This window comes from Salvelinus namaycush, chromosome 2 (assembly GCF_016432855.1).
Source record: "Salvelinus namaycush isolate Seneca chromosome 2, SaNama_1.0, whole genome shotgun sequence".
Classification (NCBI taxonomy): domain Eukaryota; kingdom Metazoa; phylum Chordata; class Actinopteri; order Salmoniformes; family Salmonidae; genus Salvelinus; species Salvelinus namaycush.
The window spans coordinates 9,488,981-9,506,954 of NC_052308.1; the positions used below are offsets into that span (position 1 = coordinate 9,488,981).

Here is a 17,974-nt window from a genome sequence, read left to right on the forward strand (position 1 = left end):
CACTACCGAGGGAGGGTCTTCACTTTCCCTCACTAACCCAGACAGATTTTCATTCCATGCCGACACCTTCATCATTGATGCTAAAGTTGTCTCTCTTTCCCCAACACACACACACACACACACACACACACACACACACACACACACACACACACACACACACACACACACACACACACACACACACACACACACACACACACACACACACACACACACACACACTCATTATTTCTCCTTCTGCAGCGAGCCTGAGTTAAAAATAGCTCTCCCTCTCCCCTTCTCTGCTTCTCCGTTTACGTAAGTACACAGCGGGGGGAGGGGAGCACTTCCGGTCTGGCTACCCAGCCCAGCATCTGATCCACAACACAGGCTGGGCTGCTGGGTGTGGGAGACTGGAGGAGGGCTGATATACATACCCCGCAATGCAGGAAAGACCTCCATCTATATGTCTCTCCCCTTTAGCCTGCACCTAACTGTCCGTCTACCTGCCTGCCTCTCCGTCTGTCGTCTTCCTGCCTTTCTGTCTGTCTTTGACGGTCCAGGAGCGGGTCGCATCCCCGGGCTAAGAATAACAAACCAGAATCACATTTCAAAACAAGGGAGAGATTTCATGATCATCTTGCTGCAAAGCTTTAATGCCCCCCCCACCAAGAGCATCCATCTTCCAACAACTCTGGATTCATGTGACCAGACATATAACATAGTCAGGTCTGACAGAGACAAAAAAACAGAAAAGAAGCAATTCCAGAAATGAAAAGCTATGAGCCAATGAGGGAAAGGTAAGCTCTACTGTAAAACTCTCCCTCCCAACACAGCTAACTCTCTCCCTCCCAACACAGCCAACCCTCTCCCTCCCAACACAGCTAACTCTCTCCCTCCCAACACAGCCAACCCTCTCCCTCCCAACACAGCCAACCCTCTCCCTCCCAACACAGCCAACCCTCTCCCTCCCAACACAGCCACAATGAAAATATATTAGAATATGCACAGATCTCCAGCACATACAAATAAAAAACCAAGCTATTGTAAAACACAATCTCAACAACAGCCATACTGTGGAGTGAAACAACAGTCATACTGTAGAGTGAAACAACAGCCATACTGTAGAGTGAAACAACAGCCATACAGTAGAGAGAAACAACAGCCATACAGTAGAGAGAAACAACAGCCATACTGTAGAGAGAAACAACAGCCATACTGTAGATTGAATCAACAGCCATACAGTAGAGAGAAACAACAGCCATATTGTAGAGTGAAACAACAGCCATACTGTAGAGTGAAACAACAGCCATACTGTAGAGTGAAACAACAGCCATACAGTAGATTGAATCAACAGCCATACAGTAGATTGAATCAACAGCCATACTGTAGAGAGAAACAACAGCCATACAGTAGATTGAATCAACAGCCATACTGTAGATTGAATCAACAGCCATACTGTAGAGAGAAACAACAGCCATACTGTAGAGTGAAACAACAGCCATACTGTGGAGTGAAACAACAGCCATACAGTAGATTGAATCAACAGCCATACTGTAGAGAGAAACAACAGCCATACTGTAGATTGAATCAACAGCCATACAGTAGATTGAATCAACAGCCATACTGTAGAGAGAAACAACAGCCATACAGTAGATTGAATCAACAGCCATACTGTAGATTGAATCAACAGCCATACTGTAGAGAGAAACAACAGCCATACTGTAGAGTGAAACAACAGCCATACTGTGGAGTGAAACAACAGCCATACAGTAGATTGAATCAACAGCCATACAGTAGATTGAATCAACAGCCATACTGTAGAGAGAAACAACAGCCATACAGTAGATTGAATCAACAGCCATACTGTAGAGAGAAACAACAGCCATACAGTAGATTGAATCAACAGCCATACTGTAGAGTGAAACAACAGCCATACAGTGGAGTGAAACAGCCATACAGTAGATTGAATCAACAGCCATACTGTAGAGAGAAACAACAGCCATACTGTAGAGTGAAACAACAGCCATACTGTAGAGTGAAACAACAGCCATACTGTAGAGTGAAACAACAGCCATACTGTAGAGTGAAACAACAGCCATACTGTAGAGAGAAACAACAGCCATACTGTAGAGTGAAACAACAGCCATACTGTAGATTGAAACAACAGCCATACTGTAGAGTGAAACAACAGCCATACTGTAGATTGAGGATGCCATTGTCAGCTGGACAAATTAAATAAGTCAGCAACAAAACAGTTAAATGAAAATAAAAAAATGTATACTTAACCTGTCCTGAAGTTTGAGTCTGCGTGTGTGTGTTTCATAAAGGGGCAAAGAGTGGGTGGGTACTTACTACTGTGCACAGTCGATCAGCTGGTACTCATTGGATCTCTCGAAGCAGGCCTTCACCCCCTCGTCTTGCCATAGGGTCTTAGCATGCTCATAGAACTCCTGCAGAACAACACAACACAGAGAACTGGATCAGGTCAGTACATGGGTAGACAGTTGAACCGGTTGCCAACTTGGACCCAACTCAGATTAGAAAAGTCCTTCAACATTGTTTACATTTCAGGTGTTAATTTCATTCAGGCAATAGAAAATGTAGCCCTAGGCTCTACCCCCACGGCACACCTGTACATCTCAAATTATTGGATAATTGAGCGATAGTTCACCTACATACAGTATGTAGGATCTTAATTTTAGCCAGTTTCCTACAGCAGGAAAATAATCCTGCAGCAACAGGAAATGTGAATTATGTGGATTATAGACGGGTTGGATGTTTAGGGAAAGGGATACCTAGTCAGTTGCACATCACGGAAAGCATTCAGCCGAAATGTGTCTTCCGCATTTAACTCAAGCCCTCTGAATCAGAGGTGCGGGGGGGCAGCCTTAATCAATGTCCAAGGCATCGGTGCCCTGGGAGAAGTTGTTGTTAGGGATTAACTGCCTTGTTCAAGGGCAGAACGGCAGATTATTCCACCTTGCCGGCTCTGAACCAGCAACCTTTATGTTACTGGCCCAGCACTCTTAACTGCTGGGCTACCACTAGCAACTACGACGCGTGCACAGCTATGGGGAAAAACAGAGTGGTTATCGCGACGTTGTCAGCCAACCCGTCTATAATTAATGGATATTTTTGTAGGGGTTGATACATTTTTGTAAGGGAAAATCAAATCTGAAATTATAAAGTGGAAATTACAAACTTCAGAAGTCTTTTTAAACTCCAAATACACTACCTGTTCTACATGCCTTTAGCCTATCAGAAGGTAAGATGAAGAAGCAATGGTTGTTTAAATCTATCCTATCTAACCTACCCAGGCATTTGGGCCTAGTCATATTATAGCAAACTACACCAGCTAATCCTGAGGAGGAGATAATTAATATGATCATATGTGTTTAAAGTTAGACTAAAACAAAATCCTGCAGGAGCTGCCCAGGAGGGTTGGCAATCCCTGGGCTAGCATAGAGGCTAATAGGCTGACCACACGCGACGCGAGCGTTGCAAAATAAATGTAGAAATCTATGTTTTTCAATTATTGTACCCACACTGCTCGCGAGCGTCTGCATTGCCAAGGGCTAAAATAGAAGTCCTTTCTATTTCTGACGCAGATCGCGCTGAAAGTCCTGCCTCTCCCATCTCCTTATTGGTTATACCCACGTGGGTGATTGAAAGATGAACTGTGTTGCCAGTCGGTGTAGTAATATTATGAAAGTTTAGATGCCAATCCCCATATAAATTCAAAGATGAAAAAGCCTGGAAGGAGGAGAGATGACTAGAAATGATTCAGTTGACTGTTTTATGTGTGGATAAATTGGCGGAGTAGAGGACCTTGTGCATTTCAGGTAAAATAACAACTCAATGTTTATATCCCAGGACAAATTATCTAGCAACAGCAAGCTAGCTAAATAGGACAAATTAGCTAGCAATTGCAAGCAAACTAGCTAAATTGCCATAAATGAAATGTCAGTCTCACTCTGACCACGCTGCAATCCTGACATTCACTCATGTTGTAAATCAATCAACGAGCATTTTAACGCTAGTGACTAATTAGTAGGGTCAAGTGTTTCTCCTAACCATGTGGCAGGTAGCCTTAAGGTTAGAGCATTGGGCCCGTAACCGAAAGGTCGCTGGATCGAATACCGGAGCCGACAAGGTGAAAAATATGTCGCTGTGACCTTGAGCAGGGCACTTAACCTTAATTGCTCCAGGGGCGCTGTACAATGGCTGTGGTCCTGCTCCCTGAGGGTGTCTCAGGGGGAGATGGGATAGGCAAGAAACACATTTCCATTATACCCTTGTGTGTAATAGGACAAATATAATAACCCCCCCAAAATATTATAACCAGGTAGGCTAAAACTCCTGTCCCTATTCTTGAGGTATCCCATCAGCGTACATAGCTGAGGACAGAAAGATAGCAAGACGCCTGTCCTGGTTCAAACTGGTGTTATATTTAGAGAAGGACAGAAGAGGAGGAGACAGATCAGGACAACGAACATATGGGTTGAGGAAGTTCACTGAGACATGGACAGAAGTTCACTGAGACATGGACAGAAGTTCACTGAGACATGGACAGAAGTTCACTGAGATATGGACAGAACTTCACTGAGACATGGACAGAAGTTCACTGAGACATGGACAGAAGTTCACTGAGACATGGACAGAAGTTCACTGAGACATGGACAGAAGTTCACTGAGAGAAAAGGCCAGTACGTACAGTAGAAGAAACCAAACTCTTTAAAACTTCTTAGGGATAGGGGGCGACATTTTCACTTTTGGATGAATTTGTGCCCAAATTAAACGGCCTCGTACTCTGTCCTAGATCATATGATATGCATATTATTATTACTATTGGATAGAAAACACTGAAGTTTCTAGAACTGTTTGAATTATATCTGTGAGTAAAACAGAACTCATATGGCAGGCAAATTTCCAAACAGGAAGTGAAAATTCTGAAATGGGTCGCTGTGAAAGGCATCGCCTATTCAATTGCCTTATATTTATGGATCTGTATGCACTTCATACGCCTTCCACTAGATGTCAACAGGCAGTAGAACGTGGAATGAAGCATATAGCTTGATGTGGGACCGGATGAGAGCCAATGGAGTGACTGGTCAGGCATATTGCCAGTTCTTGGCCACGCACACTACGCATGTGATGTCCTTGTCTGCAATGCGTTAGATAGACATGAAGAAATGCTCCGTTTGGGACGTTATTGGATATATATGAGAAAAACATCCTGAAGATTGATTCTCAACTGAGTTTGACCAGTTTATTCGATTTGTAATATCACTTTTTGAAGTTTTTGTTCATTAGCGTAAAGTTCGATGGACATGTGAACTACACATGCTAGCCAAAGTTGCTAATTCGACAGAAGTAATGGACATTATAAAACAAAAAAACGATTTATTGTGGAACTAGGATTCCTGGCACTGCATTCTGATGAAAGATCATCAAAGGTAAGGGAATATTTATGATGTAATTTTGTATTTCTGTTGACTCCAACATGGCGGAGAATGGCTGAGCGCTGTCTCAGATTATTGCATGCTGTGCTTTTTACTAAGTTATTTTTTAAACCTAACACAGCGGTTGCATTAAGAACCAGTGTATCTTTAATTATATGTTAAACATGTATCTTTCATCAAAGTTTATGATGAGTATTTCTGTATTTCACGTTGCTATCTGTAATTACTTTCGCTATTTTGGAGCCATTTCTGAACATGGCGCCAATGTAAAACCACGATTTGTGGCTATAAATATGCACATAATCGAACAAAACATAAATGTATTGTATAACATGATGTCATATGACTGTCATCTGATGAAGTTGTTCAAAGGTTAGTGATTAATTTTATCTCTATTTGTGGGTTTTGTGAAAGCTATCTTTTTTGTGAAAAAATGGCGGTGTGTTTTTGGATATTGTGGTGAGCTAACATAAATATATGTTGTGTTTTCGCTGTAAAACATTCTAAAAATCGGACATGTTGGCTGGATTCACAAGATGTTTATCTTTCATTTGCTGTATTGGACTTGTGATTTCATGAAATTATATTATATTAAAGAAAAGGAAGACACATGTAGTCAGTATATTCAAGGCATTGGCTAAGCTCAGGTTTCCTGTCCCAGGCCGTGTCCCTGTTCCCTTTCAGAACCCTAAGCAGAGCGGAGCGAAGCGGCAGGCAGAGTCAACCAGTCAGACTGGTTCCTGGTAGGCCCTAGCCTAGGGCAAGGAGATAGGGGGGAGGGCGAGAGGGAGGAGGAGGCGGCAGCAGCCAATCAGATAGTCTTCTCTGGCCAAACACACACAAACCCACATTAATATAATGAGTTAGATGCTTCAGAAGAGTAGTCAGAAGCCACAGACATTCCAATCCACCATATACAGTGCATTCAGAAAGTATTCAGACCCCTTGACTTTTTTCATTTTTTTTTTACATTACAGCCTTATTCTAAAATGGATTAAATAAATAATAATCCTCATCAATCTACACACAATACCCCATAATGACAAAGACAGGTTTTTGAAATGTTTGCAAATGTATTCAAAATAAAAAACAGAAATACCTTATTTACATAAGTATTCAGACCCTTAGATATGAGACTCGAAATTGAGCTCAGGTGTATCCTGTTTCCATTGATCACCTTTGATATGTTTCTACAACTTGATTGGAGTCCACATATGGTCAATTCAATTGATTGGAAATGATTTGGAAAGGCACACACCTGCCTCTATAAGGTCCCAGAGTTAGCAGTAAATGTCAGAGCAAAAACCAAGCCATGAGGTTGAAGGAATTGTCTCAGAGTTGCTCTTTGGAAATGGGAGAACCTTCCAGAAGGACAACCATCTCTGCAGCACTCCATCAATCAGGACTATGGTAGAGTGGCCAGACAGAAGCCACTCTTCAGTAAAATGCACATGACAGCCCACTTGGAGTTTGCCAAAAGGCACCTAAAGGACTCTGACCATGAGAAACAAAATTCTCTGGTCTGATGAAACCAAGATTGAACTCTTTGGCCTGAATGCCAAGCGTCACGTGTAACCTTTATTTAACTAGGCAAGAACAAATTCTTATTTACAATGACGGCCTACCGGGGAACTGAGTTAACTGCTTTGTTCAGGGGCAGAACAACAGCTCGGAGATTCAATCCAGCAACCTTTCGGTTACTGGCCCAACGCTCTAACCACTAGGCTACCTGCCATCACATCTGGAGGAAACCTGGCACCATCCCTAAAGTGAAGCATGGTGGTGGTAGCATCATGCTGTGGAGATGTTTTCAGCGGCAGGGACTTGGAGACTAGACAGGATCGAGTGAAAGATGAATGGAGCAAAGTACAGAGAGATCCTTGATGAAAACTTTCTCCAGAGCGCTCAGGACCTCAGACTGGGGTGAAGGTTCACCTAACAACAGGACAACGACCCAAAGCACACAGCCAAGACGACGCAGGAGTGTCTTCAGGACAAGTCTCTGAATGTCCTCGAGTGGCCCTGCCAGAGCCCGGACTTGAACTCGATCAAACATCTCTGGAGAGACCTGAAAATAGCTGTGCAGCGACTCTCCCCATCCAATCTGACAGAGCTTCAGAGGATCTTCAGAGAAGAATGGGAGAAACTCCCCAAATACAGGAGTGACAAGCTTGTCGTGCCATACCCAAGAAGACTCGAGGCTGTAATCACTGCCAAAGGTGCTTCAACAAAGCACTGAGTAACAGGTCTGAATACTTATGTAAAAGTAATATTTTTGGTTTGTCATTATGTATTGTGTGTAGATTGATGGAGAATTATTATTTTTTAAATCCATTTCAGAATAAGGCTGTAACACAACAGAATGTGGAAAAAGTCAAGGGGTCTGAATACTTTCCGAATGCACTTTATTTAGTGTAGATTGGCATAGATTCCTTTGGCACAGCAACAGACCATATAAAATATCTTCAAATCTATAGAAAGCATCAGGGCAAATTCTCACCAAGTTTCACGTTTTAGTCGTATGTATGGGATACACATGGTATACACCGTCCAATGAAATGCTTACTTGCAGGTTCCTTCGACAATGCAACAACAATAAGAAATAATACAAGATAAGAATATGAACAGTGGCTCAGTAGAATAAACATTTTAGCATCAGTATAATACAGGAAGTCACAATTTAAAGTCAATATTTACAAGTTTTACAGAAGGGGGGATTGGGGGGCAAACTCTCACCTAAAGTTGCAACTTCTGATTCAGAATAGGAAAACTGCTTATCCTGCCTGCCTGCTTATCCTGCCTGTTTGCCTGCCTGTCTGTCTGTCTGCCTATCCTGCCTGCCCATCTGCCTGCCAACCCTGGGAACAGGCAGTTTGGAAGGAATCCCTGAGGGTCCTGGTGGTTCAGAGGGGAACTCCCATCAGACCCATTTAGTGTTATTAAACACAATCAGTGTTAACAGGCACAGGCCATGCATCTCTCAGGTGAGAGCCTCATTCAATTGTGAGCATCCCAAGGAGAGCAAACCTGCTAATTACTGAACCACAAAACAGACAGACACCATTCTGTATTAGCTTTCATGGCTGATGTGATGTTCCTCTAGGAACTTATTGTCCTATTCCTCCATTCACTGACTCTGTCTATTCCTCCATTCACTGACTCTGTCTATTCCTCCATTCACTGACTCTGTCTATTCCTCCATTCACTGACTCTGTCTATTCCTCCATTCACTGACTCTGTCTATTCCTCCATTCACTGACTCTGTCTATTCCTCCATTCACTGACTCTGTCTATTCCTCCATTCACTGACTCTGTCTATTCCTCCATTCACTGACTCTGTCTATTCCTCCATTCACTGCCTCTGTCTATTCCTCCATTCACTGCCTCTGTCTATTCCTCCATTCACTGCCTCTGTCTATTCCTCCATTCACTGCCTCTGTCTATTCCTCCATTCACTGCCTCTGTCTATTCCTCCATTCACTGCCTCTGTCTATTCCTCCATTCACTGACTCTGTCTATTCCTCCATTCACTGACTCTGTCTATTCCTCCATTCACTGACTCTGTCTATTCCTCCATTCACTGACTCTGTCTATTCCTCCATTCACTGACTCTGTCTATTCCTCCATTCACTGACTCTGTCTATTCCTCCATTCTCTGACTGGTCCTATTCCTCCATTCTCTGACTGGGTCTATTCCTCCATTCTCTGACTGGGTCTATTCCTCCATTCTCTGACTGGGTCTATTCCTCCATTCTCTGACTGGGTCTATTCCTCCATTCTCTGACTGGTCCTATTCCTCCATTCTCTGACTGGGTCTATTCCTCCATTCTCTGACTGGGTCTATTCCACCATTCTCTGACTGGGTCTATTCCTCCATTCTCTGACTGGGTCTATTCCTCCATTCTCTGACTGGGTCTATTCCTCCATTCTCTGACTGGGTCTATTCCTCCATTCTCTGACTGGGTCTATTCCTCCATTCTCTGACTGGGTCTATTCCTCCATTCTCTGACTGGGTCTATTCCTCCATTCTCTGACTGGGTCTATTCCTCCATTCTCTGACTGGTCCTATTCCTCCATTCACTGACTGGATCTATTCCTTCCTGCCTTAAATTCAAACACATAGACCTATATCACGTTAGCAGCCAGTTTGACTAATGTTCATATTTTCAACAGTTTGAGGTGAAAATGTTTCTTTGGGGCAAGAACCCAGAATGAGACTGCAGTATCCAATTAGGGTTTGAACTAGTCTGTGTTAGCCCACTGAGCTAAACGTGTACCATCAGAGAACAACCCGGAAACATGCCAACATGACAGGGAGAATAAGTAGTTATTAATTAGAAAAATACTTACCGATGTAAATTCAAAATCCTTCTGATTTACTAGGTTTAGGATGTATTCGATTCGGAACTGGTGTGCTGGGTTGGCTAACCGGACTGGGGGTGTCAGTGTACTCATGGCTGTCACTATAGTCTGGAATGGAGGAAAAATAGAAAAAGCTTGATTTACAAAATCTACAGAAAAAAAATGTATGTTTTTGTAAATCTTGAAATGTATTAAAGATTTCCTCTATTGGGATACTAGTACTGATGACTCATGTAAACAATGTAACCAAGAGGGAGAAATCAGCAGTAAACAGCACTGACCTCTACAGCTTCTTTTATGTTGTTTTTAATGTCTTGAATTTTCTGTTTTTTCTCCCTGTGAAGCATGAAAATAGATATTTAGAATCACGATAATGAGGAAGTCAGTGTATAACAGCATAGCACCTTCATGTCATCAAAATCACCATAAAGGTGTAGCAATGCTTGACATGGAAAAGAAGAATGGCAGATTGGCAATCTTTACTCATTGACGAAGTCTGCAAACCCTAAACAAGGGCCCGACCACACAGATTTTGCATCCATAAAAAAAGGTTGCCAATGATTTTTCTATGGGGCTCATGCATTGATGGACGATAGAGAGACAATTTAATTTGGATAGATAGATGAATAGTGCGTTCTTCATGCATTTCATCAGTATGTGTAGCTGGGCTGACAGAATGTAGGAGTTTCAGTGACAGAGTAAAAGCAGTGCACTGTACAACTGAGAGGAGGCTCCACTACATTCCTCACACCAAGACCCCGAAAACACCCCGTTTAAAATAAACTGCCATACCAATCTCTTCTCACCTCTGCCATTCCACTCCTCTCCCTTATCATCCTCTCTCCCTATCATTCTGTCACTCCCCACCTCCCATCGCCTTCTGTCCTCCTCATCCCACTCTCCAGCACCTTGTACTGACTGGCACTGCCTGTCCCACTTCCAGTAGGTAGGTACAACATTCTAGCCTGATGGGCAGGCTGAGGCAACAACACGGAACTGAAGCAAGAACGATAGAGATCCCCTCCTTCCATATATTTATCAATAGGCTACACCAGGGTGTCTAGCTGTGGAACACAAACCCGGACAACATCTGTCCTGAATTGACCATCAATACAATCTGTATACGGTCCCTGCTATGGACTGACTGACTGGCTGATGTGTGTGCAAGTGTGTGCGAGTGTGTGTGTGTGTGTGTGTGCGAGTGTGTGTGTGTGTGTGCAAATGTGTGTGTGTGTGTGTGTGTGTGTGTGTGTGTGTGTGTGTGTGTGTGTGTGTGTGTGTGTGTGTGTGTGTGTGTATGTAATTTTGACCTACTATGTTTTTAAATTGCACTATTTCTATGAGGTATTAAAAGTATTATATGTTGCGTATGTCATGTAGGAACAGTCGTTCTTGTACGTCCAACAAAATGGACCCCTCTGGGACAATAAATTTGATCTGATCTTATTAAGACCTGTCAACTGTGCCATATGTGGAAGCCAAGGCGTTTTGACTGGGCCGTTATCGTTGTGGAGTGGTCAGAATCATGACCAGTAAAATGAACAATACAGCCACTGTACGTAACCTGAAACCCACGGAAATGGAACCTGAGTGAAGTCATATTGTTGGGAAACAAAAGCTTAAGGCAAATGACTGTTTTTAATGAGAGGTCCTACAGTATTGATGTTGGCATACTATATGCCATACTATACTGGCTATGAAAAGAAGTTAGTGAAACCAAAAACGTCAGTATTTTCTCTCGATGAGCAGGGTTACAAGAAGACCCACTAGCCTGAACGCAGTAGGCTATGCATGTGATTTCAAACGATTCAAAAACTATTTCAAGGATCTGTTGAATAATTGGTGCCATCTAACCAAACACTTGTTTAAAAACAGTTTATAAAATAGGCAATTTATAGAGCAATACACTTTGTAAATATTATCAATTAACTCAAGCAGTTTCACCTATAGTCATAACAAACACCACGTCTCTGGCGACAAACATTCATATACTCTCTGGGGTGGGGTGGAATTGCACACCCAAGATCATTGTAAATGTAGCTACATTGCAAGAAACAGGTGAATATGCATTAGCCAAAGTTCGCCATCACACTCGCACATACCCTCACAGTGAATTTACTGTTCCCTGCTACCTTGTCACTTTTTTATTTATTTTGTATGCTAGAGTATGCATATCATTTGACAACAACACTTACAATGCCTCTTACTTCAGGAGATCTCACTGATGATATCAGTATGTGTAATTCTGTTGTCAAGGTAACAACCTGTATCTGCTGCTACATTTACATTTGAGTCATTTAGCAGACACTCTTATTCAGAGTGATTTACAGTAGAGAGTGCATACATTTTCATACTGGTCCCCTGTGGGAATGGAAGCCACAACCCTGGCGTTGCAAGTGTCATGCTCTACCAACCGAACCACACGGGACCATGGCACCCCTAAACAAGCTGAACCCCAATATTTATGAAAAGGCATTTGTACGTTTTGACTGTGGTCCTGAACGTGGTGGACCCGGAATGAAAATGAAAATGCCACCCCCAGGTTAAAGGGAAGTGTGAACCCTCTTGTCTATTCAACCTGATTGGGGTGAATGCCAGTGTGAGATTGCCATTCAAGCCATATACTACAGTATCTATTTATTTAATAAGCCACGAGGGGGTGTGGTATGTGGCCAATATACCACGGCGAAGGGCTGTTCTTAGGCACGACGCATGGCGGACTGCCTGGACACAGCCCTTAGCTGTGGTATACTGGCAATATAAACTCAGCAAAAAAAATAAATGGCCCTTTTTCAGAACCCTGTCTTGTAAAGATAATTCATAAAAATCAAAATAATTTCACAGATCTTCATTGTAAAGGGTTTAAACACTGTTTCCAAAGCTTGTTCAACCATAAACAATTAATTAACATGCACCTGTGGAAAGGTCGTTAAGACACTAACAGCTTACAGACAGTAGGCAATTAAGGTCACAGGTATGAAAACTTAGGACACTAAAGAGGTTTTTTTTACTGAAAAACACCAAAAGAAAGATGCCCAGGGTCCCTGCTCATCTGCGTGAACGTGCCTTAGGCATGCTGCAAGGAGGCATGAGGACTGCAGATGTGGCCAGGGCAATAAATTGCAATGCCCGTAAGACAGCACTATAGGGAGACAGAATGGACAGCTGATCGTCCTTGCAGTGGCAGACCACGTGTAACAACACCTGCACAGGATCGGTACATCCGAACATCACACCTGCAGGACAGGTACAGGATGGCAACAACAACTGCCCGAGTTACACCAGGAACGCACAATCCCTCCATCAGTGCTCAGACTGTCCGCAATAGGCTGAGAGAGGCTGGACTGAGGGCTTGTAGGTCTGTTGTAAGACAGGTCCTCACCAGACATCACCGGCAACAACGTCGCCTATGGGCACAAACCCACCGTCGCTGGACCAGACAGGACTGGCAAAAAGTGCTCTTCTCTGACGAGTCGTGGTTTTGTCTCACCAGGGGTGATGGTCGGACTCGTGTTTATCGATGAAGGAATGAGCGCTACACCGAGGCCTGTACTCTGGAGCGAGATCGATTTGGAGGTGGAGGATCCGTCATGGTCTTGGGCGGTCTGTCACAGCATCATCGGACTGAGCTTGTTGTCATTGCAGGCAATCTCAACGCTGTGCGATACAGGGAAGACATCCTCCCTCCTCATGTGGTACCCTTCCTGCAGGTTCATCCTGACATGACCCTCCAGCATGACAATGCCACAAGCCATACTGCTCGTTCTGTGTGTGTTTTCCTGCAAGACAGGAATGTCAGTGTTCTGCCATGGCCAGCGAAGAGCCCGGAATTCAATCCCATTGAGCACGTCTGGGAAGGCTAGGGCCATTCCCCCCAGAAATGTCCGGGAACTTGCAGGTGCCTTGGTGGAAGAGTGGGGTAACATCTCACAGCAAGAACTGGCAAATCTGGTGCAGTCCATGAGGAGGAGATGCACTGCAGTACTAAATGCAGCTGGTGGCCACAACATATACTGACTGTTACTTTTGAGTTTGACCCCCACCTTGTTCAGGGACACATTATTCAATTTCTGTTAGTCACATGTCTGTGGAACTTATTCAGTTTATGTCTCAGTTGTTGAATCTTGTTATGTTCATACAAATATTTACACATGTTAAGTATGCTGAAAATAAACGCAGTTGACAGTGAAAGGACCTTTCTTTTTTTGCTGAGTTTATCACAAACCCCCAAGGTGCCTTATTGCTATTATAAACTGGTTACCAACGTAATTAGAGCAGTAAAAATAAATGTTTCGTCATACCCGCGGTATACGGTCTGATATACCACAGCTGTCAGCCAATCAGCAGTCAGGGCTTGAACCACCCAGATTATAAAGATGTAAAATCTAAACAAATACTCAGCCTGAGAGAATCCTAGGACCTCGGTTACCAGTTTAAAGTCTGTGTAATATAAAAGGAGTAAGAACCCTATGGGCTTCAGTAAGGCTGCGACGATACCAGCATCGCGATACTCATTAGTCTCGTGCAAGTAAACAAAACACGAAGCGGATTGAACTTCTTTAAGAAAACAGCCCTAATGTTGGAAACAAACATTAATTATTTTGTCATCCAGAGTCACATTTATTTAAAAGGACCAAAGACTTTGACCTGCTTCGGTTTTTCATTTTTTCCATGAAAAGAATATTGCTATACTGGTATCGTCCCGGCCCAAGCCTTCAGTGGCACAAAATAATCAGTGCTTGACACGGTTCTGCAAAGATTTATGAAATGACGGGAAATAATACTTACTCTGCATTGAAGCCATTCACATGCAATATTCGCATCTGTTTGACTATCGTGCTCTTCCCAGATTCACCAGCACCTGCAAACAGAGAGAACAGGAAGATAAATCTAAAGACCTTTCTTGAGGGCGATATCAATTCCCTTGTGCTAAATTCTTGGCATGCAAATCACACATTACTTCAGTGTTCAACCAAGTTATAACCTACTACAACTAGGTCCCAGAGTGTTTCCTGGTTAGATAACATGGTCAGGAAGAAATCCTAACCTCTAGTGATGACTGTCCACTAACCACGGGACATGGAATGCTGGGAACATTCTGGGATATTCTGAACAGTCATTCCCCACACATTGAGGAACGGAGAGAACAAACGCTGCTCCTTCGTGCTAACAACATGCTACTTGCTAAATGAAAATGAAAAGCAAACAGACCACATCCTAACTTGGGCCTGAGCATCTTTTTTTTTATATATATATATTTTTTTACTTCTCTCCAAGGGAAAAACACACCAATAATGTAGCGAGTTGACGAGGTAGACTTGTCATAAATACCTAGGCCCCTATAAAATCCAAAATGGTAACCAGGTTTCCGGGATCCGGTCAAACACATTCTTACTGTGCAGCAAAAATAAATATGGAATAAATAAATATGCAGCTCTTACATTTATTTTTGTTTTGTATGGTGAACATGGTTTTGTTGAATTATTGTATCCAAAGAATGTGAATTATTTTAGTGAATGAAGAATGTTGTTTTTGGATAAGTTAATAGGGACCCTAGTCATTGTCACTTCAGACAGGAATCAATCTCTGTATTGTTATTAGGCCTAATACTGTAAGGTCAAAAACATAGAACGGGATTTCATGTTGTTTGTATGCCAATGACGATTCAATTGCTCCAAAGATGAGCCTACCAAATCAAGCCAGTTAAAGGAAAAGATCAGTAGTTGGTCTAGCCAGCTATCCAAACTTGTTGTAATCATGGCCGAATACTGGCCGGGGACGTATGGCATGTGCCCAGAGGTCCTGACCTCCGGAGCCACCATTGATTTTGTTAGTCACTCTCAGTCAGATATCATATGAAGAAACATTTTGTAGAATTGCAGGAAATGTCTCTGTCCCATGGCAAAATGTGTAGAATTGCAGAAAACTTGCTAACTATACAGACGTTTTTATCTCAACATCAAATAATTCTGTGTAACAATTAACTACCTTACTGTGATTGTTTTCAATTAAAATGGTCAACAATAAACAAAAATAGCTTCTTAGCAAAGAGCAATTTCTCAAGCAATTTTGCTAGGACTGTTTGGGAGTGGTCTTAGAGAGGGGAAAAAAGAAAATTAGCTGTTATTGGCAGAGAGGTTTGGAACTCTGTTTTTTATCTTTCTTATTTACCCCAAAGCTCAATCCCACCAAAACAGGTTGAAATTCCAGGGAGTCTTTTCAAACAGTAAAAGGGCCATTATCATCGTGTTCACAATGTCACAGTAATATTCACAGTAATATTCTCATTGCTAGGCTTACACCACAAGCAATAATTCCACTAGTCAGGTGGCATCATATGCAACAATGTTGCTCTGGAAAAAGAAACAATGTTGCAAAATAAGGGTGCAAATCCTTTTGGTGGCTTTTCATGAACAGCTGCTTGAAATGACAGGTGTGCATTGACACACGTGTTGTCAGTGTAAGCCTTTTACAAGAACAAACTCCTATCGAAAATGACAGCAAAACCACACGTAAAACCCATTGCAATAAAACAAATAGAAGAGTCTTGGTTTAATGGACTGCCTAGGAAGAACATGGGCCTACATACAATACGGTCATTTACCATGTCAGACCCTTGTCATCCTCAAATGCCACAATAGGTATATGGCTGGGATACCCACATTAAACATGGCATGAAACACTTTTTTTTTTTTTTTTTTTTTTTTTTTTTTTTTCTTTTGGCATGAAACACTTAACCAATGTCAGAAACCTACCTAATAGCAGAAGCCGGTGAGTAGCTCGGTATATCTGTTTGTCTTTTTGAAGCTGTTTCTCTATCTTTTTGTTAGCTTCCCTCTGTGTCTTCTCCTCATTACGTTGGTCTTCGGATTTACTATTGCCCAGACAACCCATCTTCCCAAAAACCCAATACAAAGGTTCGGGGGAGGGGGGATTAATATAATAAATAATTTCTAGATTCCTAGATTGGGCCAAGAGAAAGACACCTTGCTCAAGATGGGTGACATTTGTATTGCCAGTTGCAGACTAAAACCACTGAAACCTGCAGAAGATCAAGATCAACCCAAGCCGTAGCCTTTATCTCAGTTATTAGTGTTAAATATCCATCGGCTATAATAGATCATTCAGTGAGAACAGAGTGGTGGTACTAATCACGACACTCAGGCCGCCCTCTCAGACAGTTGATTCCTATTATGTTTTCACTGTAAATCCGCAATATAGTCATCAAGATTCATGTCAGTGTTGAATATTATCCTTCAGCGTTACAATGTACATAAATGATCTCGAGTTGGGATTCCCAAGACGTGTTGCCGTAGAGCTGAAATCCACACTGAATTCTAGCAAAGGTCTCATCTAGAATCCATCATTGGTTTCACTCGTAGAATTCTGACTACTGCCATTCAAAACATTTGCGTATTTCCCTTTTTCTTGTTCAATCCGTCCTCAGCCCCAGCGTGACAGGCAAAGCAGATACAGAGGGTAGATAAAAAAATATTAATATTTCCACTAAAATGACTGCATGTGGATAATTATGCAGGGTTTCCTTCTTCATCCGAATGTATTTTAAATCCAAGACAAAACGTTTTTGTTGTAACTTTGTCAAATATATCCTGTTTTAGTCAATGATATTAATTTAATTCCCCTCCTCGTCACAGATGTTGGTTGCTTTTGGGGTTTGTCCAGATCAAAAAGGCCCTTCTCTCGGTCTTTTTCTTTACCGCTGTAATTTGTATTTCTCCTCACATCGGTAAGCTTTTCTAGACGAACATTGCCTTCAGTAGGTTGTTGTTTGTTTGTTGTATGCAATGCAATTTCCCAGATTCAGGTATATTTATGAAAATCATTCGTTATTTTCTTGTTTTTCTCGCGGGTAGAGCCCGCTGTCAGTCTAAGCTTTGTATTCCTTTTGAATTCGTATGGTAGCCTAAGCCTGGATATATGTGCATATCGATATATGAACATACCGCGGTAGGCCAATATAACAATTAATCCAACGATGACAGTTATTTTTTCATGTAAAGGCCAGATCTGCTCTTGCATAAATGTGAATAGATTCGTTTCTTTGAAGTATTTATGTGCATTTTTTCCTTTTCTCTGAGAATTGTACATTGAGATAGAAAGCGTTAAAGAGATGGGGTGGGGCAAACAGCTCTCACTGAACCCTG

The 17,974-nt window shown here is 42.3% G+C and overlaps 1 protein-coding gene across 5 annotated transcripts in view; it reads right to left on the reverse strand.

Moving 5' to 3' along the window:
- LOC120058677 (guanine nucleotide-binding protein G(s) subunit alpha) overlaps positions 1-17,911 on the reverse strand; it is a 34,910-nt gene extending 16,999 nt beyond the window's left edge. For 2 of the 5 annotated variants that reach the window (XM_039007439.1, XM_039007426.1), the window contains exons 1-5: positions 17,774-17,911; positions 14,598-14,670; positions 10,091-10,145; positions 9,798-9,917; positions 2,338-2,435 (exon numbers count right to left, since the gene is read on the reverse strand). In XM_039007439.1, coding sequence (XP_038863367.1) covers positions 2,338-2,435; positions 9,798-9,917; positions 10,091-10,145; positions 14,598-14,670; positions 17,774-17,849 — 422 coding nt within the window. In that variant the 5' untranslated portion in view covers positions 17,850-17,911. Of the gene's footprint in view, positions 1-2,337; positions 2,436-9,797; positions 9,918-10,090; positions 10,146-14,597; positions 14,671-14,797; positions 14,880-16,564; positions 17,729-17,773 lie in introns of those variants that run through there. The other 3 variants (XM_039007432.1, XM_039007452.1, XM_039007444.1) reach the window with 3 other exon arrangements.
- Positions 17,912-17,974: the final 63 nt, after the last annotated feature.